This window comes from Neodiprion fabricii, chromosome 4 (assembly GCF_021155785.1).
Source record: "Neodiprion fabricii isolate iyNeoFabr1 chromosome 4, iyNeoFabr1.1, whole genome shotgun sequence".
Lineage (NCBI taxonomy): Eukaryota > Metazoa > Arthropoda > Insecta > Hymenoptera > Diprionidae > Neodiprion > Neodiprion fabricii.
The window spans coordinates 5,517,954-5,544,442 of NC_060242.1; the positions used below are offsets into that span (position 1 = coordinate 5,517,954).

The 26,489-nt window shown below is 40.5% G+C and overlaps 1 protein-coding gene across 2 annotated transcripts in view; it reads left to right on the plus strand.

The window, feature by feature from the left end:
- The window catches only part of LOC124179702 (transmembrane protein 132C), a 195,604-nt gene that overhangs the window by 156,549 nt on the left and 12,566 nt on the right, over window positions 1–26,489 (plus strand). For both annotated transcript variants that reach the window (XM_046564375.1, XM_046564376.1), the window contains exons 4-5: window positions 9–240; window positions 23,049–23,192. In XM_046564375.1, the coding sequence (XP_046420331.1) occupies window positions 9–240; window positions 23,049–23,192 (376 nt within the window). The remainder of the gene's footprint in view (window positions 1–8; window positions 241–23,048; window positions 23,193–26,489) is intronic.

The following is a 26,489-nucleotide window of genomic DNA, read 5'->3' on the forward strand; positions in this document are numbered from 1 at the left end:
TCTTTCAGGTCGGCAGAGGAGATCCTAACCATGCTCCTCGAGGCGAGCGAGGAGGGGGCCGGGGGCAGCAGAGACGGGGGTCGAGTTGTCTGGAGCGTGCGATACGAGCTCGAGGGAGAAGATGAGGACGGATCCCCGTCTGGGTCAAGCCAGCACCACCACAATATCGATCGAAGGAAACTCCAGGCTCGTCTCGAAATCCAGAAGGACGATATCCAGGCGGTTTTGCCAATATCTAAGGTAAGGTAATCGATCACGCCTCACATCTGCCTATCCAAATTATCAGTAATCTTATCGATCTAAATTGAAATCTAAAATTATCGATCATCGAAATTTTTTCCGCAAAATTCCCACTCTTTTATCAAAATTAATGGAGTTTATAAAAAGTTGCACTTTTCAACGAAATTCTTAGAATAATACGAGAAAAATAAATTCGTGTTGTCCGGGACCGAAATTGCCGTTATTTTTCATAGAAAATTTCGGACTTTCATAATTTTTGTAGAAACCGGTATTTTTTTTTTTTTTTTCTTCTCATGCCAGGAAAAAAAAATCTGTTTTACCCGTTATCGAAAATAATAATTATATTTTATAGATAATTTCAGATTGTTATAATTTTTCGTAGAAATTCGTAATTTTTTTTGAAAAATACTACGATCTTCAACGATTTTCGTATATTGCCTGAATTTTCAACGAACGGAATTTTTTTTATTGTACCTTGGCGTAGAAATTACTTTCACCAAGGGTTGTACGAAATTTTGTAACATCTCGCAATTCTGCGCGATGATAAGAAGAAAAATAAGGGCGAAGGGATGGACTACAATAGGGTAACTCGTTTCAGCATCAGCTAACCGCGCCTTCACCTCAATAACGAGACCCGTAATAACTCGTCCACGTATATTTACGATTTCTGTATAATGACTACATCGTGGCAGCGGCTGCAAGCTCACTGTAAGCTCAGTGGCTGCGGTTGGTTCTGCAATCTCTCGTCGCTGTTCTCCGGTATTTATTGAGCGGAAATTTATTGAGAAAATAAAACGAGTCGAGTGCAGACCTGGAGGGTAAGAATTTGAAACTTCAAACTTTGAGAAAAACGCGAAACATTCGCATCGAGGTTCATTGAAATTGCTCGTTTATCAAAATGACGCAAGCTGTGAGGCGGAAACTAATTGAACTAAAAATATACTTACGGTACGCTTCAGAACAAATAACAGGTAACATGAATTCTTACCAAAATGAAGATGTTCGCAGTTTTCGAACAAAAACCTTCGTATTTTTACTTAGGTACAATTGAAGCATAATTTTTTTTCCCTGCAATACCAAATCGTTTCGAAGAGATCGACTTTTGCGCAGCGTGCGTGACTAAAAATACAAGAACAGCGTATACATATATATATGGTAATCGACAAACGAAACTCGGGTGAAAATCGAAGACAAACTCTCGGAGGAGGGGGGGGGATTTCACCCCATTTAAAAGTACAATTGGCGAATCGAACAAAAGCGAGGAGATAATAAAAAGAGCTGAATACGCGTTGCGAAAATCCTGAATCTACCGTTCGCTTATCCGGAAGCCGGTGTTTATCGAGCGTCTGTTCAGATTTCACTCCCTTTGCGACGAGAAATAAATAAATAAATGAATTTTCAAAAAAACAATACAATCGAAAAAAAAAAACCACCCAAAGAAAGAGGGGGAAAAAAAAAGTTAAAAAAAAAAAACAAAAAATGAAAGCAAGAGCGAAGAAAGGACAAAAAATTCTCCCACATCGATGACAGAAGGGGGGTGGGGGGCTTGGGCTGCGGGATGGGAACCCGAAATATCCTGCAGGCTCAACTGAAACGAGTTTCCGAATACCCAAGGGGAACTTAGTCAGGCTTTGGCTGCTGCACTATCTCGAACTTCGATCTTATTCCTACATAATATATACGTATATTGTATACATATATGTATGTATATATACGAAGCTTTTTCGGGGCGGGGGGCGGGGATCGAAGCTCTTCTCTCCCCTTACAGATGATTTGACATCCATTTTTATAGGTCCCAACATCTAACCGCTGTTTCGCAGTCGATATAGTATTATATCGTGTGCGTATAAGGTGAGTATGTGTGCGTATCGGGGTGGCCCAAAAAAAATAAATAAATAAACAATGAAATATCCTCTTGTTTTCCCCTTTGCGTGGTAAGAAAAAGTTGATCGCGTCCGCGAAGCCCCGAAATTCTGTCTGCTAATACGGATTTCAGAAATTCCAAACTCGGAGCAGAAGACTGATATTATAGTAATAACAACAACAACAACAACAACAACAATAATAATAATAATGATGATGATGATGATGATGGTAATAACTGTGAAAAAGTCCTTCCGCTCTTCTTTGTTGTTTCGTTGCTTTTCGAGTTCCTACACGGAAAGAAAAATATTTCAGATTTTACATCTCATGTGGTGAATGTATGAACAGCGGCACTTTTTTGGAGTTAAATCTACAGCAATTGTGGCAAGATTTACATAACCGATAACAAGAGTTACAAAACGAGTAGTAAGATCTACCACAATTGATGTTGATTTGACTCGAAAAAAGTGCTATCCACGTATTCGCCACAATAGATGTTAAATCTGTATTACATTTTTTTCCCTCTATACTCGGGAGTTTACATTTTATTTAAAAATTTAATAACATTTCTTGATAGCAATAATAAACTTTTCTACCGTTATACAGTTGGACGAATTCTTATATCGAATTTCGACCGATATCTTAGATATTTCTCCTTCTTCGCGTTCAACGTTAATAGATCGGTTTTTTGTTTCACCAATACGACTCGTTAACCGCAATACACATTACGACAAAAGTATTTGTTACCGGGTAATCTACTTTGATATACCTAAAATATGTTTTGCTTCTAATCAATTGAATTTCTTGTTAATATTCCTTTTTTTTTCAAGACGAGTAAAACTTTGCTCACCTTAAACACATTTTCTTTTCAGATTGAACAACCAATTGTTTTTTCTATATAATAAATAATGGTTCATCAGCCGCCTTCTACGAATGGCGGAAAGTTTATTCGCCAACCGTATGCGACAGTTTTGCCTAGGATTTTCGATTTTTTTTTGGCACTCCAAAGAATCGATCGTCGGGTTGTTAACGTCCTAATAAAAAAAAAAAAAAAAAACCTCAAGGTATAAGATTTATACATACATCAGCCCTCGTTCGTGCAGGGCGTGAAACGTAGCAGAAGAAAAAAGTTTTTTTTTTTTTCTTCTCTTCCTTGCCGCAAGGATATGGGATTGAGGGAGGGAGATTGTAGAAGGTGGAAAAAGAGGAACGGACTTCAGATTTATTCTAGCGGACCGACACCCACCGCTGCAGGACCTTTTGCGTGATGCCTCAGCTTCTGTTCACCTGCTTTGGCTCACCGAACGCGGGGGTTCGAATAATTCTTCTTCGCCCTGCGCGCGTCGTACGGTTGACATAAAAAAAAAAAAGAAAAAAAAAAACGGAAGGTGAGACGAAAGGGGGATGAAGAATAAAAAAAAAATTCCCCCTCCCCCCGCCCAAAAAAAAAAAGAAAAGAAAAAAGAAAAAAAACATTTCCCAGTACGTATAACACCCTTGGGCTTTACATGATCGATACTGCGACGCTGCTGCGGGAGGATTTGTTGTTAGTCCCGAGGAATTAGGACCTGTGTGAACCTGGACAACGACATTGAAAAAATTTATTTATTTATTTTTCCCGATAACTCTTCCGATGTTTCTGCTTCGTTTCTAGCTATTTTTGAACTTTTTGTTCTCGTTCGTAAACCTGAAGGTTTAAAAGTTACGGGGGGGATATTGACTACATTAGAGCGCTTCACGTAAAAAAAAAATCAATTCTTCTACGAGTGAATGCAAAAGATACATTATTCTGATCGATAAATAAGCCTTAAAAATACCGAACACTGCAGCACCAGTTTTCGGGTGGGCAAATACGATCTTTCTAAAAGAGTGAAAAATCTATAATAGCCCCCCTTTAACGTGTATTATCTCTTTTGCGTTTAAAAAAAACATTCCTTACGGCTGAAAACGATGATCTAAAGCGTATTACATTGAAATGCTGATATAAAAGCTGATCGCAAAAAATTAGATAATGCATTTCTTTGTAAAATATAAAAGAGGTAATATTGTAAATATGAAAATGTAAAGTCTTTGCTGTGATCCTTCTGCATCAGCATTTATTTGTAATGCGCTTTGAATAATCTATCTGGGCCATGAAGCATTTTTTTTTTTTTTTTTGCAAAATGATTTTTCACTTTTTTTTCCCGTATGTTCAATTTGTTTTTGAGGCTTCTTTTTAGACCAGAGCCAAGCAGTTTTTTCATTGCGCCGGTCGAAAAATTGAACGTTTTTTTTATAATATATCGCAATCCAGATAAGTTGGACATTGACTTTTGAAATACCGACGTCCTGGCGAAGTTGAAGAATGATAGAAAGAAAAGGACAGAAAAATGGATAAAAATTGTGCCAACACTCTGCTCGAGTATGTTTATAGAGATGGAGAGAATTTTGGGTGCGGATGCTGACGAAGCCAGCGAAGCATCCAGCCGGTTCGTAAAAAGCCCGAGCCCGAGTCCAAAGCCCATCACGAACGTCATTCCGCATCGTTTAATCCGCGAGTGGAATTAACGATCGTAGAAAACTGCGAGCTGGTAAACGCGGTCCGTTCAATGATGCCTCTGCAGCATCCGACCAACTCGGACCTGGGTGTTCACTTTTGTTTCGACTTTTTCTACGGGATTTCAATCCTTTTGTCGAAGCATTGATCGGATCGCGGAATCACACCATTGAACCGAAAATTCTACCGGCTCGAATGGAAATCAATTATATTTTCCATGTTTTTTTAAGGTTATTCTCGGTATCCAATTAAATCAAGCCGGAAAAACTGTTTTTTCGCGATACTTTTCATCACAGTGAAAAGGGTCTGTCCGACAAAGTTTCGCGATGATCTCGGAAGCGGCCGAGTGACAAATCTGAAATTGATGCGACTTGGGAGCCAAATGAAGAAGTTTTGATAGGAAAATAGGAAAAAACGAATTCTTAAAACAAAAATATTTATACATTTTTTTTTTTTCTAAATAAATATACTAGCTAGGAAAAATATAATCGTTTATTTATAAAAAAGTATACGTTTGTAAACGGTAAAACATTGAAAATCAATTTATTTCCGGTGGAACCGTAAGTTCAAATTAAACGAGACGTGGTAATCTTTCTTGCTCATCATTTTCATCGAGCCCTCTACGAGATCATCGTGGAAGTTTGTCGAATGAATTGACTGACCGTCTTTCCTCATCGCCGGTTCAAAGAAAGTATATATTTTCCCCATAGAGAGCGGTGTCCTTTCTTCAAAAGTAAAAAAAAAAAAAAAACAATATCCCCCATTCAGAAGGTGAATTTTGATATCGTATATGTATACGGTTCTATCCTAATCGATATAATAATAAAATCCTCGTGTCGTTCGCGTACAATATGTGTACTCACTGCACCGTCAACTCGTATATCTGATCGGTCAGAGTTTCAAAACGATATTGATACTGACTTAACCAAAAAAAAAAAGAACAAATAAAAACATTTATGCAACGATGTCCGTATTCCTCCTTTTTCTTCTCTCTTTCCCTTCCGCTTCATCCCTCGATCACCGAGTTGTTCTCGGTTTTCGGTTTTCACTTCTAAAACCGAAATATACGCAAAGATAAAGCAGCACACCTACATCGGGACGATTTATGACCGACGATGTACACGTGACTGTGGTGTTTGCGTTTTTCCCAGACAGAAATGGCGTGTATATACAACAGGGGTTGGTACGCAGGGTTTTCCACTATGGCAAGAGGCACGCGCTGGGAGAATTCAGCTCACGCGTTTCATAAAGCATTTTCCAATAATCCGACCCTTCCTTCTCGTCTTGTGCCGCGCGGATTCCAAAAGTAACCGCTCGTAAACCAATCAATACTTTGAGGGCGATACCTACACTCTGCGTGGTGAGGTTCGCGGTTTTTGTTTTTAGTTTTCACTTTTTTTTTATTTTTTGCCTTCCCCCCCCCTACCTTTTTCCTCGACTTTCCCTTTTTCGCATTAGTCCGGCGGTGGTTGGACGTCAGAAAGTTAATTAGACGAGTCATCTCGCTGTCGTCTGCAAGCTAAATTAAAGGATGCTCTCCTTTGCGTCGCGGTTCGCCACGGAGGCGTCGGGTTAATTAATGAAATTAAGCATCCAGTCGCGGTGGTGCCTCTTTCAAAGTGATCGCGCTAAAGCGAAACGGACTCTCCCGTTTCCTCGATTCGAAGACTGTCTCCTAGATGTCCTTCTAGGCGGCTCCAGCTGGACACTCAATCGCCGGGTTTTACGCGTTTGAGAAACTAATCGCTAGATGGACGCAGTAAACTCGCATTTCGATTTAACGTTCCGTTGAATGATGCGTTATACGCAATTGATGAGACTTGTTTCACAGTCTATATGGACCCGTGACGATCACGTCGTATAAGCAGTCGCAGCGGCGTCGTGTGGAATCAAATTTGAAAGTTGTCGGACTGGTTGAACGGAAATACGGGATGAAACATCTTGATCTATTTATTCTCATTCCCCAATTCCCAGGTACGTGTGTGTTTGTTCGTTTTATTTTATTCATCTTCCTTTTATTTTTCCTCTCTTTTTCTTCCTGTATCCATCTTCCCCGCGCCCCTTACATTCCTTCGCGTTCAATGTTTTCGTCAACAATTTGTTTTTCAAACACAGTCGACAATTTCACTTCAAGTGGCCGCCGCGCCACTCGGTTAACGATTATTGGAAAAATATATTACGTACCTACCTACGCGAATTTTATCAGCAATATGTACTCTCGAACTGTTCCCGGAGCTCCCCTAATTCTGAAAAATTGTTTTTACCGTGTGAAATTTTTTGTAGCAAACGTAGGTACAAATATTAGAAACAGTTATTATCGAAACTGTATGTAAAATTATCGGTACATTTTCCCACCCCTTTTATGTACAAGACCTTTTATTATCATCATCCCAGGTTCTTAAGTTGAAAGGCGTAAAACCTCTCTCGCGTGTACACAGAGTGCGTAGCCAACTGTCGAACGATCCAACGCGCATGCGCTAAAATTCTAGAGCAAATGCAGATGTTTTGTCAGGTTGACCAACCGTCTTAAGTTCAGATGACAGGTCACCGCGATGTATGTAACCTCAAAAATGTTGGCCGTCCTGACAAAACAACTGCTCAGCGCATGCGCGTTGGACCATTCGACGGTTAGCTATTCACGATGTATATTCAGTCGATATATATGTTTTTTCTTTTTTTCTCTACCCAGCGTTCAGACACTCGCGAAGTTGAGTGTTTTGAAAAGCTCCTCAATTTTCGTGGCATAACCAATTCCCGCGAATGAAACCTACAAGAAAAATATATGGAAAAATATATAACCAAACGTCAGAACTGCGGAAAACCCTCGTTCTGCAAACAAGATCTTTATTCGTTCCGTCTGTTTACACATTTTTCTCTTCTTTATTTTTTTTTATTATTATTTCTTTTATTTTTTATCACTTTTTTTTCTGGTAAAAATACGTCTCTGGTTTACGATATTCGTGATTATATAAATAATCCATGTTCTTGGACTGGTTCAGCAGTACCATCGAAATTCTGCAACGAGGTTTGCGAAACGCGTTTGCAAATGTCGGAGCTTGCTGCACTAATGCATCTCTGTTGCCGAAGTACTCTCGTTATACTGCAGGTGGTGCGGTGTGCAGAGAAGTTTTTGGTTAAACTGCACGACGCCGAATTTACAGACTGTTGCAATTCACGCTCCGTAGTGACGAACCACGTAAATAACCGAGCATGTATACCGCCATGCTACGCTGCACGATGTTTACTCGGGACTTGGAAACGATCCCAGCAGACGACGAGCTTCCAATTGCAAGATGAAAGCTGCGGCAGCACCAGCAGCAATAGCGTGGACTGACTTGAGAAGCTAATCAAACCGCCGTGGAAGCTGCAGCTTGGGAAAAATTATAACGAAAGTTTTGTTTGATAAAAAAACGGACAGCAACAGAAAAAAAAAAACGTTGCTGTGCTATCATCACAATTTTTTAATAAATTAAGCGCTAATGAAACTCGCGATACAATATTTAGAGAGCCTGGAAAAATTACGCTCGGTAGTTGATCGATTCCTTGGAGCATCGACACATATTATATATGCTAGGTAGGCATTTTTGAGATGAGGGGACGAAGCTCTGCGCGTAATGTACGTCTCGGATTGTTATCGTATACCTATGCTGATGGAGGTAGAATCCGTCTGTAAGGACTGTAAGTATCCTATACCTATACTAGGTATAATATTTCAACTTCAGACTGGAGAAAGCTATAAGGCTGCGATAAAGTATAGATGAGGAAATGCATATTTTCTATTTCTTCGGATATCGAGAATTCCTCTCTCACTTTCTCTCTCTCTCTCTTTCCTCATCGGTTACGTCACGTATAACATACATATGACTATACCTACTTGAAAGATATCTCTGCGCATCAATTCACCCTGCAGGCACTTGCGTCTTTCGCTTCACCCATGTTCCTTACACGTCCCGCGTCTTGTTTCACTAAACTTCATTTTTTGCTTCTTTTTTTCTTGATTTTCACTTCGCACGTCGACTACAACATGTCTTCTTTGATGATCACGCAATAAGATTCATTCGACAAAGATATGGATGAAATCCGTTAAAAATTTATGTAACATAATGTATATATATATATTACCTACGTATCGTTTTCACCTCTGCCGCTGGGTCGAAGCCTGGAGTCAAAGGCATTTTGACTTTTCTCGGAGAGAGGTATGAAATTATTTGTAAGCATTTTCTCTCTTATTTTTTATTATTATTATATCCACCCCCGTTGCTTTGAAGCCAATCTCTGTTTTCGAAACCCTCATATTTTTTCCTCTTCTTTTTTCATTCGCATTACAATTCGACGAAGTAACAAGAAAGTGTCCCGCGATCGCGCACGGAAACCTTATACCTTAGTTAATAGAAATCTCCGTCGATCGGTCGCACCCTCAATTTACCTACAACCTATTTTCCCACAGTCCAATTCGAACTCTCGAAGCAATTGACTTCCTTCGTTCATTATCAGCTTCTTCTTCGACGGTATTGCGGAATAGCGGAATCGGGGTACCGCATCCGTTAAAGAGAAAGGGTCAACGGTGTTTTTCTCACGGAATACGCCGCTGTTTCGACCATTCGACGGGGATGAAATTACCGGGAAAACGAATCGGTTTATTTCCCACGTAGCCACTTTATCTCCTATCCCGCTTCTCCTCAATCCCGATATTCCACACTCTCGATTACCGCAGCGAACACGTGGGGGTGCACAGGAAAAAAGGCAGCGGATTTTCCCACTCAACACCCCGCACTGCCCGTCGCTTTTCGGCCGTTTTTTCTGCCTCTCCACCCTCTGCAAGATCCTCCCCCGTTTTGCCCCGTGGTGCAATAAAACCCTCGCTATTCTTTAACTTAACTGCTCCCGCGCCTCGCACCCTTTGTCTACGGTGAGTGAGGAGAAGGAGGAGGGATTAGAACGAAATGAAACTCCGTCTCTCACCCCCAAAAACAACCGGCTAATGAAGAACGTTTTCCCCTAACGCTGCGGCGCCGGAGGAAAAAGATGAGCGAATGAACGCTTCTAAAAAAATTCGCCGTAAGATTACCGACCCTGTGATTGACGAAGTTCGGGTAAAAATTAGAAAGATAAAACATTCTGTTTGTTCGATTACACATCTTATTCAGAATTGCAGACTTGGTTTATTTTTTTCAAATTTTTCATCTACACAATAGATTGGACTCGGCAAATATTTTTGGTGATCGCATTTTTGTATCAATCAGTTATTCGTCATTAACTTAATTATAGTTGAACAGATTTTTTCTGCAACAGCTTCTATACGACTGATTAGATTGACGTCTTCGGATTTTCATCACGACACTTGATTACACGAACAAGAATTTCTTCAACGTCTAAACGAACCTATAGTTTTTTTTCTTTTTTTTTCCAACTTTTACTGCGAAATCGGAATCCGCGAATATCCGATGATTATCGTAGAGCAGGGAACTCAAAGCACATCCAACGGCATGCATAACGCATACCGATTTTACCCTCTTATACGTCGGCGTTTCACTACATTGGATCTCGGAGCATTAGAGATAATGAATTTTTCATGAAGTAAAGGCTCGAATCACTTCGAATTCGTGAAAATTCTTATCAGCTTTTATATTTCGTTATAATATATAAGGTGAACATAGCGTAACGCGTTTGCCTGTGAAGTAAAGCAAGGTGTTTTTAACGGAAAGATGAAGCTTATCGTGTCTGAAGGTAAAATTTCAGCTTGTTCCAAATATATTTGCGTATATATATAAAGAAAATAGCAATTGATATTGTAAATATGACGAGCACAGGATACACTCGATCTTTCAAACGACTTCCGAAGTCGTTGGCAAATCTGAAATGTAACGGAAATATTTTGCTCACTAACCGCTAATTCATTCTATTGAAAAATTCTCCAAACGACTACAGTTAACGGCTATTCCGGGCCGATGACCCAGATTGGTCCCCCAGCTTTAACGTCATCGGTAAAAAGCTGATCCTTAGCTCAAGGAATTGACGCAAAACTCGTTCCTGTGCACGAGTTCTTTTCGCAGGATTATTTTATCCTCAATCTTTCCCCCGGACGTGAAGAAAAAGGAAAACGGAAGCTGCTCGTCTGCGCGTATGTTGTGTATTTCCGAAAATACCGACGAGGATTCAGCGCCCAATTTGGGGGTCTTAGGCAGTGGTCAGAATAATCTCCGGATGCTGGATACACGTCGAAAAATTCACGTGTTGTGCCCCGAAAAAATCAATCCAGTATTATTTCCGAGTCGATGATGATGGATTGACATGATATATGTATATAAAAAACTCTCAACCAATATCCCACGGCAGAGAGGAAAGGTGAGAAAAAAAAAACATTTAGAAAATTTCACGCTGAATTGAATCCTGCGTAGGAAATGGATATATTGAATCGTTTCACTTGCTCGATAAATCAAACTTCGTATCATATACTGAGTGCAGATGTATGATTTCGGCTGGATATCGGGAAGATGCCGTATCTGTATTATTATATTCCAGCTTGCGAGATAAATGCGAGCTGTCGGAAAAAGAGCGATGCCATAGATATCGAGAAAGCGAGAGGAAGAAAGAGGGAGACAGAGAGAGCTGTCAAGGTGTCATTTCCCATATTATTTCAGCCTGGATCTGGCCATATTATATACGATGTATACTCGTGCGAAAGCGAGGCAACCGGAGAGAAAGAATGGACCCAATGTGCTTTCGGAGAGCCTCGGTAGTAGCAGCCGTACGAAAAGCCTGTAGCAAAGCGCTCGACCTCACTCCCAAGAAATCTTTTGAGAAGAGTCTAATTTGTCTGAAAGCTGCTACACGAACGTATCGTGTTATAAAGGACCTTCAACAACACGCGATCATACGCAGAGTATATACCGTATGAGTTACGGTATTATTATACACTTGTCAAATATTTGGAGAAACTCTAATTGTAGAGGTACAGTCTTATATTGTAGAGGTTGAAACTTTGGAAAGATCGGTGAATATTTCAACGACGAACGATCGACAAGATCTGACTGTTTAGAGAAATTCATGCCTGATGTTTACCTTATGAACATCAAAAACTACATTTTACGTAAATATACAAGTAGTATAGCTATGAGAGTTTTGGATACAGATTCCTACTACCGACGTCTACCTCAGACTCAAACCCTTCTGCGCGGTGACGTCATCGCGGAGCAGGGTTCGAGTCAGGGGATGATGTCAGTAAGTGTGTTAATAGCAGGAATCTGTATCCAGAACTCTCAAAGTTGAATAATTTGACGTCATCGCAGAGAAAGGTTTGAGTCTGGGAAAAATGACGGTAAGTGGGTCGGTAGTAGGAATCTGTATCCAGAACTCCCACAGCTATACTACTGATAAAGGCCTATTTTTCAGCAAGCTCTGTCGGTTGTCGTAAGGTTGAAGATACACTGTCAGTCCAATTTGACTTCACTGTTCTTTCCAATAAAAAAAATGCCTTTTCCGCTTGAGCATAGGTGTCTGCGAAAAAAATGCAATACAGAAAATGTCAGCTTTTACTAGACTTTGATGAAGATTGAGCAGCGATATACATGATTATTTTATACGTAACTCAGTAAAGAATGTATAGTAATAAATTTCCCGCACTGAGGTGGAAAATGCATGTCTTTGGAAAGAAGAGTGCCTTACTGAATCAAATTTGTCTAACGGCGTACCTTCAACTCGACTGACGACAGTTTTGTCCGAAGACACAGAGTCCACTCATCATTCTACGGTAACTGCCAAACCTATTATCCTACCATTTTATTTTTTAATTTTTCTTTTTTTTTTTCCCTCAAACCACGAGGCCACCTGCTTGCTTCTATAGTTTAAATTTCTCAGAGGATTGTGAAACAGCAGGAAGAATGGGAGGGGGGTAGCGGGGATTTCCCACTAATTTTCTTTAATCCTTACGGAAGCTATACTTGTCCGGCAATCGCTCCCGATGAATAATAGTGGGTTTAAAACCCTTCGGTCGGTCGGGTGGGTAGCAGCCAGAATCCCGGGAGAGATAAAGACGAGGTATGTACGTAGGTTCTGTTAAACACGGAGTTGAATTCTCATTGGATTTCGAGAGACAATAGCTCAGTTAGTGCCGTTCCTAAACTTCCAATTACCGCCTACCGTTAATGTTGCCGAGCACTCGGAATTACCCAGAAGTTCCGACACCGCGCGACGCTGAGCAGTTACAGAGAGTGACATTAATTTCGGAAATGGTCTCGATTATCATTGCATTGTTATTATCACACCGAGTCACATTTTCAGAGCCCCATCAAGCACCGAGTTTCCGCCTTTAAAACACCGTCGAAACGGCGAATCAGACGAGATGCACAAATGGAAAAGTTCCCATTCCGCAATATGATACCGTACTCAGTCACCGCAAAACCGTCTAACAAGATAAGTTGCCATTTGTTAGTCGAAAGTCTATTCTCACAGTGGAGCTTGCAATAGCCAGCTTCGAGATTGCAGAGAGAAAGAGAAAGGGAGAAAAGTTGACGGGAAATGAAACGACGTGTGCACGTTGAGTTCCCGCAAGCTTCCGATACTCGATGCTATCCATTCTCCTGTAACTTTGAAGAAGGATAGTTACAAACGAAGAAGATGAGATCAAAACTGTGTTCCCGTTAGTCACGCAACGACATATTATATCGCGTTATAACCTCTACAAATCCTCTCTACCGACTGATGAGATAATGTTGAACGAGCACTACGTCTACCTGGAAGCTCGCAACTCAGTGGTTAGGAAATTTGTTTGTCGGATAAGGAGCTGTGCACCCTGGCGCACCACAGCCACTTAGGGTAATCGTAATATCGTTAATTAATTGTCATATCTCACTCGTGCGTGTAGCCACGGTCGATCAGTGCGGGAAAAGCGTTCGGCAAGTCCGGATGTCGCCTAGCTTCTATACCGCGATAACAACCCATTTGCTCTTCATCTCCATCTTCTACTTCTTCTCTTTCACCTTCTCCTGTATTATATTTGCACGTAGCTGGAGCTGGGATGAGGGTGAGGCGAGGATTCGAAGAAGCTATCCAGGAACTATCCCCTCCTGAAACTTGAGACCGGGACGAGGAACGCCTCGGCTATGAGGAGAACCCTCGAACAGTCTAGTGTCTAGTGTCTAGTCTGCCCCGTAGGCACTTACTCATATCGAACTTTGAAACTTCACTTATGCCCTGTCTCTTCTCTGCATCCTACACCGCACTGCTCTGTAATATGCGACGCCACGTTTTCAGCCCTATTTTATGAGCGGAATTAGATTTCGCTACAGTTTACATGCTTTTATCACTAATTATACGCGTTATTAGAATTTATGTACGTAGTAGGTATGCAGGCTTGTAGAATCTGATCATAGTTTCAGAGTTCCTTTATTTCTGCGAAGGATCGCGCAGAATCCTTCGAGAAATTGGCTCCCGGTCGATGGTACATGTACACCCGATCAAAAGTTCTCATGGATACAAGTCCCAAAACCAGTAGTTCCGAGATGCAGACTTCGGAAGGAAGGTGTCCAGATTTTTTTATAGCCATGGGTTTCGCGATTTTCATAAATTATAAAGCTTCAAGCAGACTTGAAATCAAATAAATCATTCAAAAAACTGCACGGTTGATTTTCAAAGATAACCAAGCAGCTGTGATTCGTTCCATCAGTGCATTGATTCCATCCATGAACTCGCTGGTTTACCGGAAGAAGGTGCAACGTCAGATTTCGCGTGAAGAACGAGACCCTCCGACTCTTACAATCATCGACTTGTCTTGTTTTGCAGGCGTGTGCGGAATCTCTACGAATTGACCGTGCCGTTTTTGAGTGATATATTTAATTTCAAGTCCCCCTGAAAGCTTCGTAATTCGTAAAAATCGCGTGTTCCATAAGTACCAAAAAATCCATACACCCCCCCTTCCGAAGCTTATATCTCGAAAACTACTGATTTTTGGGACTTGAGTCCATGAGAACTTTTGATCGGGAGGATATTTACTGTGACATATCTACTGAAAATCCAGCCAATTCAACCGAGAGCGAATTTCTATAAGGATTCTGCGGGGTCCTTTCGTGTCTTAAATTCTTTGCGAAATTTTTCACGTCTCTACGGTACCTTTTTCAGTAACTTCAAGTAACCGCTTGGTGTAATTTTCGATAGTTTGTACTGTTCAAGTCAAGTCAGACTACGAGCACGTCCAGCTTACTCGAAGTCATTGTTTCATTTATTCATTCGCATCGAAAGTACAAAACCATTATTACACCTTGTACTAAATAAATACATAAGACTTGGAATAACAGAGAAAGTACGATTTCGTGATCGCTGCATGTATAAATACCACGTTCAATCTTTCCCGGAGGTTTTACGCGGGTGAATTTAAGGCGAATGAGAACAATGGCAGGTTTTGGGACTGCGATTTAGAGAAGGTTGAATGGGCATATCACCCAGTCATTTTCTAGTTATCTCATGCCGCAGGGTTGTCGACGTTGGCGTCGAACGTCGGATGCGGGACGTCGTGTGTCTGCTCGAAGCCGAGGGTGTGCAACACACGCGTGCGACAGAATAACGCAACACACGGAAGCAAGTTGCTTGGACTATTACTCAGACCGTAACCCAACTTGTAATTAGTTTAATTCCATATCAAGCCGAGGGTCGGCGCTACGACGAAGGTAGCTGAAGAGAAAAGCTCAACCGGCTGCGCAAGGTCCGCTGCCTATTGTCCTTGTAAACCCGGTTAACGATAAGCACCTTAAGGGTCGGTGGGTATAGATACGTGCAATAAGAATTGAATGCCACCCACTTTAGCACCGACGCGATATCGGCTCGAGGGTGACTCTACGGTCAAAAAACTTTGGGCGCATGGAACTGTAAGAATACCCGATAATTATGCAGCCGCATAAACGATCTTGGAGATATCACCGGCTGTTATTTCAATTTTTTCAAGTAAACTGTAGAAATAATTTTCTTGCACAAAATTTTATATGGTGTCATATTTTCGTGCTTCTGTTCGTTTCTTCGACGAACGATGACATGGATACCTCAAGGTCATGTAGTAGTCCTACTTTTACCGACCGAGCTAAATCATCATTTGTCTTTTTATATTAAATAAACAAACGACCAAAAAGCGTTCAAATTTCGACGGTGCATTTTTTTTTTTTTTTTTTTTTTTTTTGTAGCAGAATTCAGGAAAGTTACTAATATTCCAAAAACCGTCAAAAAAAAATGTGTTTGTTTTTTTAATATACGAAGAAAAGGGTGAGTTTGCTCGGTCGGTAAACATAGGAGTAGTACATGACCTTAATTAGATGCGAGTTGAATTGGGGTAGGTAACGAAATGAACATTGCCTCGATGAATTAGTGGGATACTCGTATACGACGAACGCGAAAAAGGACCGTCAATCCTATGGGAGGTGGTTCTTCGACCCTCTAGCGCGCCTTTTTCTTCTCACCCTCTTTGAGGAACGGTTATGGCGGACAGCTAATAAAAGTAAAAACAGCGCTGGGTCAAAGACACAGACTCGGAGGGAAACATCACACTACGGACACCTAAATAGGAGGTTGCAAAGGCGGCGCCCCCAATTCGGCACCACCGTTTTGAAGAGGGTAGTCATCAGCAAAGCACACTTTCTTTCCAACGCTCAAATACCGCCGCCCCCATGGATTTACGATCCGTTACACCCTGCGCCCCGAATCAATATCGCAAAATTATGCCCTGCAGGCTGGAGCCTTGAAACGGGTTGAAAACTTTTCTTTCCACCATCAAATTTCCACTTCTGAACATCATATTTTATTCTCGCTCGCTTTTCAAACTCTTCTACGAACGGTATAAAACAAAAATAGATCAAATAATTTTTATGTCAAACTTTAGTGTAATCGTGGTGCCGCGCCGAGAGAAATTTCTACTTGTAATCGCTGGTTTTTATTTTTTAACTAATATAACTAAGCAAAATGTAAAAATTTATTTCGTAACTCTAACCAGGCTATCTACCGAGTGTTATTATTCTTATTAATTATGCAATAATAAATTGATGTTGAGTACTTGATTAGCTGAAAAAATATAGGAAACTAGTAAACAGATTCAATGTTCGCATTAACCAGAAGATTTACTATTGACAACAATAGTCACACTAAGTGGTTACTGTAACAAGACTGTCTTTTAACTCCAAGAAAATTTAAACCGCTATTGTAATGATAACTATTCTTTTAGAATTTTTTAATATTACCTTAACAAATGAGATTTTTCTTACATCATTCGATTAATCATTTACCAATGCTATAGAGGATCATTTATAAGTTTTACCCTGAAACTGGTCTGAAGTTACGCTTAAGAATCGACAAAGTTTCGAAAGCTCAGGCTAAACTCAACACGGCTGGATTTAATTAGAATAATATCTCATTCGTTTATCCACAAACAATACTACTAATATAGTTAAAACTTTAAGAACGAAACAGTAATGCGATCTTCCTTGGGTTACTAAAAACTGAACCCTCTTTATAATTAAATTTCCAGCGCGATTTGTTATACAATACATTTTTCCATGTTGGATAAAATTTTTTTAAATTCATTCAATTTAATTACACATTCTTGTATCACTTTTTCAACCCTTAAGTTTATAATATTTTTTAGTTTCTTAGATTTTTTGTTACATATTAAACTATTATTACGCGCATATGACGTATCATAAAATTTAGCGAGAAAGACGTGAAAAGAAAAGGTTAGCGACATCTAAATATTGCGGAAAATTCGGAACGTGAAAAATTGCAGGCATAACCTTCGCTGGGGTTTCGTGAAAAAGTAACCGGTGAACTACGTCGAAAAGTTTTCTAATTGCGTCGATGTTATTTGTGAAGGGAACAAAAAAATGGGCGGCAGAGGTGGCGAAGAGGCGGAGAGAAGGTTTCTCCTTAATCTTGGTTCAGCGGCGACAAATCGCGCGTCGTCGTTTTCCTCGTTTTCCTCGTTTTCGTCGATCGAGAAAAGAGATTCGAAAATTCTTCGCGGCTTACTTTCCCAGATTTATCTGCGACGGTGTTTTTCCCCCGTCGTCCGATGCTAAATGAAAATACCAAGGTGACGGAGAACAGTTTTATATCAACCCAAGCTTGCGAACAATCTCGGCATTCCTCTTCCATCCCACAAACTTCTCGGGAAGTTTACGTGTAACGGGAATTTAGTTACGACGTGTTCGACTTCTTCTTGTAAATCGTATTTGAGAAGAAAGAAAAAAAAAAACGAAAAAAAAAATAAGAAAGAAAAAAACCAGAGAAGGATTCGAGAGGCAAATAATCGAATACGTATTCACGTCAAACCCGAGAAGTATTTTTAATTTATCAGAGCAGCGAAAGAACGTATAACTATTATTTCTCGGCATCGATCCAGGCGATTCCCTGACCGCCCATTTTCCACAAAGCTCGACGTCGAGCCGACGCCGCGACGCTGCGGCGTATTTGTGGATTTCTACTTATCAGTAGTAGAATCCAGGCCAAGTCAGACGTGAGTCAGGCAATAAACCTCTACTGAACATTTTTCACCGAAATTTACCGCGCGCTATATTTACACCGAAATTCCAACCCGGTGCAGTCTCGAGTTCTCGCTCATCTCGAAAAGATTCCTTGCCCAAAAATCAAAGCCTTTCATTAATTTTATTGTAATATAGTCGTGTATTAAATATTTATCGCATCATTGTATTTATAAGCTGTGAATATCGCTTTAGAAATACCATGAAAAGAAGAAATACTCCAATTATACTTGAAAGTTTATTAGATCTATCGATCTTTCCTTTCAAATCGCTTTGAAATTGCTGAAAATATTTATCAAATTCGTTCGATTTCGTTCTACGATGGCTCATTTTATTTTTCAGAAAACTATGCACTACATAATAACTGAAACGGATCTTTTCTTTTTGCAGCCGTCAACTCGATACTGTCATTTGTTGTTTATCATCAACACTGGCGTAATTCTGCATTCTTAGTTATTTGCATTTAAACGTAAATTTATTTTGAAAAACCTTGACATGTATTAAGATCTCTGAAGATCCTTAAGGAATTTCAACAACATTGTCACAAATAATTTTAAACGTTCTGTCAAACAAGTTCGACAAAATTTTACACAACTAGTCTGATAATTTCGTTGAAAAAGTAAAAAAAAAATCATGAATTTTACTGTAAATTCAACTTTAATCTTAAATAACTTTTGAAAGATTAGATTTGGCATAAAATGATGACAGACTTTTTTTGTAGAACGTTCAATTCCCTAGGAAAATACGTTCTGGTGTTATCAGTACACTAAGTCGTGGACGAGTTATCAAATTCGAAAGTTTATCAAAAATATTTCCCATGTTCTTTAAATAAGAAATAGAAAATCGCAATGACGCACCTCTTAATATTAATATTAAAAGCTCGAACTTTGACGTCGTTCTTTCTCGTCATTTGGAACAATCGTTTCGACTTGAATTTTGATAGAAAAAAAAAAACAACAGTCAATTTTTTTGATTCAGTCTAATACAATAATGTAAAAATTGTAACTTATACCTTGCTTTTATCGATATTTTTTTACGATAGATTCAATCGTACCTTCTCGCTGCTCGTACAGAATTTTTTCTAACCATTTGTCGGATGCGCGGAAAGCTTGAAAGAGAAAAAATCGATTTTTCCCACTCTCTCGTCTCAAAATTAATGTCGGACAAAGTCGATGGAAAGTAGAAAGAAGAGAGACAACAGTGTCCGCGGTTATTCAACCGTTGAAATGCAATGTCAGAGGATATTGCACTTGGATAGTTTCCCTTATTGCTTCGTGTAGGTAAGCACCTTATAGACGTATACCTAGGAGGAAAGCCTGAAAGAGGCTTTCCCCTGTAGCAATTTTTTCTTTTCCATCTCTTCTTCTTATTTTCGCTTTCGCGTTATTGGCATTCGGGCGAATAACGCGGGACGTTTTCTGCGCTTCTGCCCGTTCATTGGTGCACTACGTGTACTCTGATTTGAGAAGTACGCTTGCACATAGGTGCCTGCATACCGTAAAGAACAAGCGTGCAGCAGCAGCAGAAATTTGCCGAGTGAGCGACGTCTTATAGAAGCGGGCGAACGCGCGTGTTCTCTTTGCGCTCGATTCGCCGAACGGAAGATCAAAAGATTCTACGGATATTGCAGCAGCTGGAGATTTAAATTCCTGGCAGCAAGGCTCCTATTGCTGTTTCTTCTTCTCCTTACGCTGCCTGCGCAAAACCGACGCCATTCGCATCTCCTCGGGAAAAATGTTTGTAGGTACCTACGCCAGGTGCGCACGGTTCTTTCGAGCTTATTTCCCCTCGGCAAACAGGCGATATAAATTTATCTTAAACTTGAATATTATTCAACTTTCGGGAGCGCCCCATCCCTCCTCTTTTACGCTTCGAGGTGGTTATAAAACATCCCCCTTTGCCACCTGAACTCCTCGAGCTCCGCAAGTTAAGGATACCTGCGCGGATACGCCAAGTGAATCGCGAAGCAGCAACACTTGCAAATATTTCCTCGGATAATATCCTTCCTGACCTCTTTCTACAGCTTATTCCCCACCCCGGCAATTGTCTTTTACTTTACTTCGCACTCAATTATACAAGCTGAATAATATCTGTGTGTACACCCGGTATAACTTTTCGGTCTGGCAAACTCGGAGAGAACCGCGTGGTTGTTGTTGGATGTTTGATATTTGAAGAATTTCATCATAATCTTTGCTCTTCAAATACCTGAACTGGTACAAGTTTTTGTTGATATCGCGTTTATTCGTCCGTTTCTTTTTTGTTTACTTTTACGAGTGACGGATCAGCGGCGTTCGAAACGCCTATAAAAACGTCCCAAGTATGAGAGTGGTATGCGTTAAATGAAAGCGCTAACCGTTTAATAATAATCCTGTAGTAACGATAATAATCTGACGAGAGGATGAAATATTACCCGACATATTAACTTGGAATTCTCAACAAGCCGGGTGAACTTTCTCTGCAGTGTTTTTAATCAAATGAAACCGAGTTGTTCAACTTTTATTCCACTTTATCCTTTCGCGGTGAATGCCAGACCAAGCTTTACATTTAAATTCATTTCTTGGCCCGCCTTAGACTTATTCTGGCGTAGAAGGGAAGAAAATGATTGGTGAAACAGTTTCACTTTGCACACGTCAAATTTTTCGTTATGCACATTTGTTCCTCGAGCAAACGGGATATTTTTATACGGTACATTTCCCTTGAATATAACCTCGGCATTAATCGACGCTAATCAAAGTAGACACACACCGCCGCTTAACGACCCTGTACATGTACAAAATGATTATAATCACCGGCTAATCTGCCTACGCTGAACCGTAGTTTGTACTACACCAATACACGTGTCTGTCTACGGCTAATTCGAATCCCCTACAAACGCCCGACTATAAATATACACGCCCTGATACGAAAAGGGATAATTACACGGGGTGTCTTGTCGTCATATGCGTGATTATACACACCCTTGTATATTTGTTCTCCCGGCATTCGCGAGATTGAATTAATTACAACGACGCTATAAACCGAAATTGACGGATAAACAATTCGAGCCTTCGTTAATTATTTACCGAATTAACCGAAACATTTTCCGCGGCTTAAAAACACCGTTATTCTATTCACCTCCTTGACTCAAAAAATATCTTTATATATTCTCAGATGTGACTCAATTTTTCTACCATAAAAAACGTGCGTTGTTACTAGGTTAAAAAAAAGCAATATATAATGCACCCAGATTTAAGTGTATCCCTTGAATGTCGCGCGATAGCAAAATTTCACCCCAATTATAAACAAATATTATAATATAACCTATAAATTATAATACCGCAATTATTTCCACGAGGTATGGAAGTGGTAAGAGCAGATTGTGAATTGGCAAGGAGGATGTGTGCAGTTACGGAAGTGGTCGGAAGAGGAGTCGTACCGTGTACCGAACTTCTGCATGTTTGTCGGCAGGATTTTGTTGGCTACGGTATAACTAGGAAGTCTGTTGCGCGAGCCGGATGTTAAGTGCAAACCCAGTTACACTCCGGTACAGTTTGGTTTTTTCGAGACGGGAAGACGAGTTCGTTACGTAACGCTTTGCCTCATTAGCAATTCCCAAGCCAAACTCGCGCACAGTTACCACACGGCATAGCATTAAGTATTAATTTACATATAACCGGAATTTCTAAATCGTCCGGCGAAATTCACGTTTCGGAAGCTCGAATTTCATCTTTGATTTTCTCTCATCCAATCTAATTTGAAACGAATAAATAAATGAAGAAAACATAACGGGAATTATAGGAAGAAAATATGTAAAGTACGTGTGTATAACTCCGGAAGTAATTATTTTATTATTCATTTTTTCATCCTCTCTACCACTCGTAAGAATCCAATACCTGCTCGATTTTTCCCAATCGTAAATATTATAGCCAGGCGTTACGCGTCGCCCGGCTTCTATCTTCACCCCCTCGTAACTCGCCCTATAAGATGAAAAACGAACCGAAAAAACGCTTTTTTTTTGCCATACTTTTCATCATCGTGAAAAGGGAAGAGTCCGTCGGTCTGTCCGGCAAACTTTTGCAACGATCTCGAAAGCAGGCGAGTGAAAAATCTGAAACTGATAAGACTCGGCGTCCAAATATTTCTCGGTAAAACATTGTAAATCTATTTATTTCCGGTAGAACCGGAAATTCAAAAATTGAGCTGGACGTGGGAATATTTCACGCCCATCATTTGGTTGTAAAATCGGGTAGGTAGGTTGAAAAATTTGTCATCCAGCCGTTTTTGAGATCATCGTGGGAGTTTGAAGTTGAAAAAAGTGACTTGCGACCGAAACCAATAACTTTCAGATTTTATCATCAAAGGCAATAAAAAGTAAAAAGGAGGGTGTGACCTTGTACTTCCACCGTGTCGCGAATTCAGTGTAATAATTTTTGAATCAAGGTACGCGTCAGTTTCAAGACCTGCAACCATTCGACTGTGTCAAGCGATGACAGGAGGGGTGGAATTGAGATAAGCGTCAGGATCGAGGCAACGTTGATCCGAGGCTTATCAGCGAGGCTCTTGGAGCCCGGTGAAACGAGGAACACGCTAGGAAGAATTTTTACTTTCGAACAACGAAAATTCAGTATTCACCAAACAAATTTGGTGAAATTTGAGACATACTTTGGTCGAATCCACCAAAGGCAGCTTTGTTACTTTGTAATCAAACTGTAAAAAATTGAAGATGTTTTAACGTAAAGCGGCCGGTGTGGTCACTACCATAAAACAACGTTCATGGTCAATTAAGATATTAAACATGAAATAGCGTCGGATTTCCACCAAAAAATATTCTACAAAAATCCACACCGCATATATTTTTACACTGCAAAATTTTTAAATTTCCCTCTAACCGATGATGTTTCCTAATTTTTTATTTTCAGAACTGGGAGGTGATGAACACCGCGGTTTTGACGGGTCGCCAGGTCTCCCAAGCGATGAAGGTCTTCATAGTCAGCCAGGCAGGAAAGGTGGCCGACGTTACTCTGCAGTCGTCCTGCCACTCGGAGGACGAGAGTGTCCTTAAGGTAGGCTGCACGATCGTCGAGTGCCTATTTTAATCGCGAGACATTTTCAATTTTAAAGTTGGCCAAAGGAAAGGGGGTGGAAGTTTCCCCGGCGCATTGCGCGGCTGTTTCTTATCTTTTTCTCTTCCCTTCTCCTCACTTTACTTCGACTTCTATACGTGTGCAGATGTACAATCGCTGCGTACTTTCTCTCTCTCTCTCTCTCTCTCTTTTCTTACTTTGCGAGCAAGTTGTTTGCCCCCGGAATACCGCAACGAATCTTCTCCACTTCAGTGTTTCCTTTTTGTTCCCTTTCTCCTTGATTACGCGTTATCTATTTTTCTTGTCTCTTTCTCTCCTAATTAGAATTTCATACGTTGCCCTGCCGAATAGTTATACGATTTCTAATCACACTGAATCAATTGAGACGATTTCAATATTGTACTCTCTAAATTTCCTTGTAGTGAAAACCGCACAACTCGCAATATGGAGCCGATATTCACTCTTTAAGAGTAAACCTTTACACTCCAAACGCTTGGAGTGAACAAATTCACTCTAGATTTCACTCGATTTAGAGTTGCGCAGTTTTCACTATCGCCTAGTGAATTTTTCACTTCAAGACATTGAAGTACGACGAAATATATTTTAATTAGGTATCGAGGTGAGAAAAGTTTCGCAGATTCGTAACAATGCACAATGCAACTTTTCACGTGAAACGGTGAGCAACAGTGGCTGAAAAATTGAATTTTTATCGATATTCCTGATCGCCCGGAAGCCGAGAAATGGCGCAATATAGCTTGAAAGAGATGTTCAAAGTATTTCATTAAAGTTTCACTGCGCGACTCGACAGTTTGAACACGTTTTCTCAACTCTGCACTGTATTCAATAACCGATCAAAGATCGAAATTTCCAGTGGTGATGTTTTATTCGGTGAGTTTGAACCAATTCGTCGCAGCAAGAAGTCATTTTGAACCAATTAACGTGAGAAGAGCTGACTCACGTACCAATTGCGATAAACCTTAAGTATGCCTACTTGTGGATTTCCCAGTTTGCTTTTTAACCGTGCTCAGCAATTACCAGTAAGGAACGAATCACTTCACGCGTTTTGCTCGAAAATGTGTATATGAGGCATTCCACCCCAAACCGACCTACGTCAGACCCTCACCTGCCATCGGCCATTTTATTTATTTTTAAGTATGGTGTAGAGTGCACAAAAATTTCTTCCTTTGAGTTTGAGATTTTTCGGACCACGGGTTTGATTTTTACCCTTACGGAAAAACAACTTGGATTTAAACTTGGCCTCTCAATTATTTTCTTATAAGAATTTGGCATTATCTACAGGATGTTCTATTTTTTTAAATATGCTCAAATCTATCGAAAACTGAGCATTCAATTGAAAAATATCTCGGACAAAAGTTGTTGTATATGAAAAGGGGCATCGGACGAGTATTCCAGTTTTTGGGTCCGGCTCCTCTGCCAGGCCCATTGAGGCCCAACTTTTGTTTTTCGAATAGAAGCTCCTAGCATTTTCTCAGTTCTCATTGGAAAGTGAGTCATTTTTATTGCGAGTCATTTTTTGGTTTTTGTCTCCGACCAGTCCCAAAACGTTATTCCAAGTTTATCGTGAAAAGAGTCACGATACGTAAATCCTTGCAAAGAGTTTAAAAATGAGAACGAGTTCTACGATGAACAGAATTGTTCAGCATTGAAAACTGCTTAGGCGGTTGCTTGCGTTGTTTTTTATAAATTGTATATAGATTTCGAAAATAAAAATTTATATTCCATTGGTTATTTCTCACTTTTCAGTTACTTGTTTCGCCTGTGGCTTCTAAGCCAAAAGCTATCCTCAAAATTTTCATTTTCTCAACAAAGAATTCCCGAGAAAAATTGAACGCCAATCAATTAAGGCTATTCATCCGAAAATTGGGTTTTTATATTTTTGGGAGTGGTAAAAACCGAAACCGTTATCCAAAAAATCTAAAACCCGATGAAAGATGGTATTCTATTTTATATACACTACATCATATTTAAAAATGAATAAAATAGCAGATGGTGAGGGTTATACGTGGGTCCGTTTACGGTGGAATGCCTCATACACAAAAGTCAGAGTTGAAATAAAAACAAACGGCGTACGTATTCACACGGTATCTTGAACCGTTTAGCGAAGTAATAACCGGGTGAAGATTCCTTTGATAATAATTCCATGGTGGCTAGGAGAGGTCCTGCGGGTGAAATGCAAACCGGTATTATAACCGAAACCTTCTTCTCCTCAGGAAGGAAAATACGCTTTTCTGGGACACCGGCCGGGGACGGGAAAATATATTACCGTCTGAAAAACGTGCCGAGGTCACGCTAGACGGTATTAAAGTCGAAAGTTGAAACTGTAGAGAAGTTGAAACTTTGGGGTCGCGGTTTTGCGGCGGTCGCGTGACAAAGTACCTTTTGAATTTACTCTTTCTTCGCCTCTGCCACGTCGCGGTGGCTCATTGTCAGCACGCTGGACCAGCTCTCTCTCTCTCTCTCTCTCTCTCTCTCTCTCTATCCCCCCCCCCCTCACTATTTTTTACGCTCCTAGACAACCAGAGACACGGGTCGGGCAGAATTTCCTATCCAACGAGCACTTAGGCCAGTGGATTTTCGGTTGTCACTCCATCCGCGACGGCAAGAGCTTGCCCGGAATTAATGGGTATCCATCCAGCTACCCTCAGATATCTTGAGACTGTTCACCTCGCATCACCTCATCCGCTACATTCTGTTCCAGATTCGCGAAACGGGGCTTGTTTGCACTAATTGAGAGTGATCTTAGTCGATTCAAGATTCACCCGCGTGAATCTGAGACCCCGGCTCGTTCTTGAAATTTAATCGGGAACACCGCGGAGATGCGGGCAAAGGAAACAGCGCTTCGTACGAAATCTCGATGTAATGCAATACCTGTTTTGCAGAATAATTGTGATTTTGACGATGTTGTTTTCTCTTTGAGGATGTACCCTGTAACCCCTCCTCCTACCAATCTCTCATGTTAATTCCGTAGAAACGAAAATTACCAGCCGGCTTAATTACTCGTGTACTCTCTGTCTACCCTGGCGACGTTCAAAAACACCCTCCTTCGAGTCCATGGATGAATAAATCGGAAAATGAAAACGCCGCTCGCTATTCCCGGTCGACGTTTCATCCTGCGCATTATAAGCGCCAATCTCACTCAATTTCTCCCCGTCTCGCTTCGCCGGCCAAATATTCCAAGCTTTTTGTTCTCGGTCGTTTGTTTTAATGAATTCCATCCGAATTTCCTATATTCCCGATACCGCGCGAACGGGAACG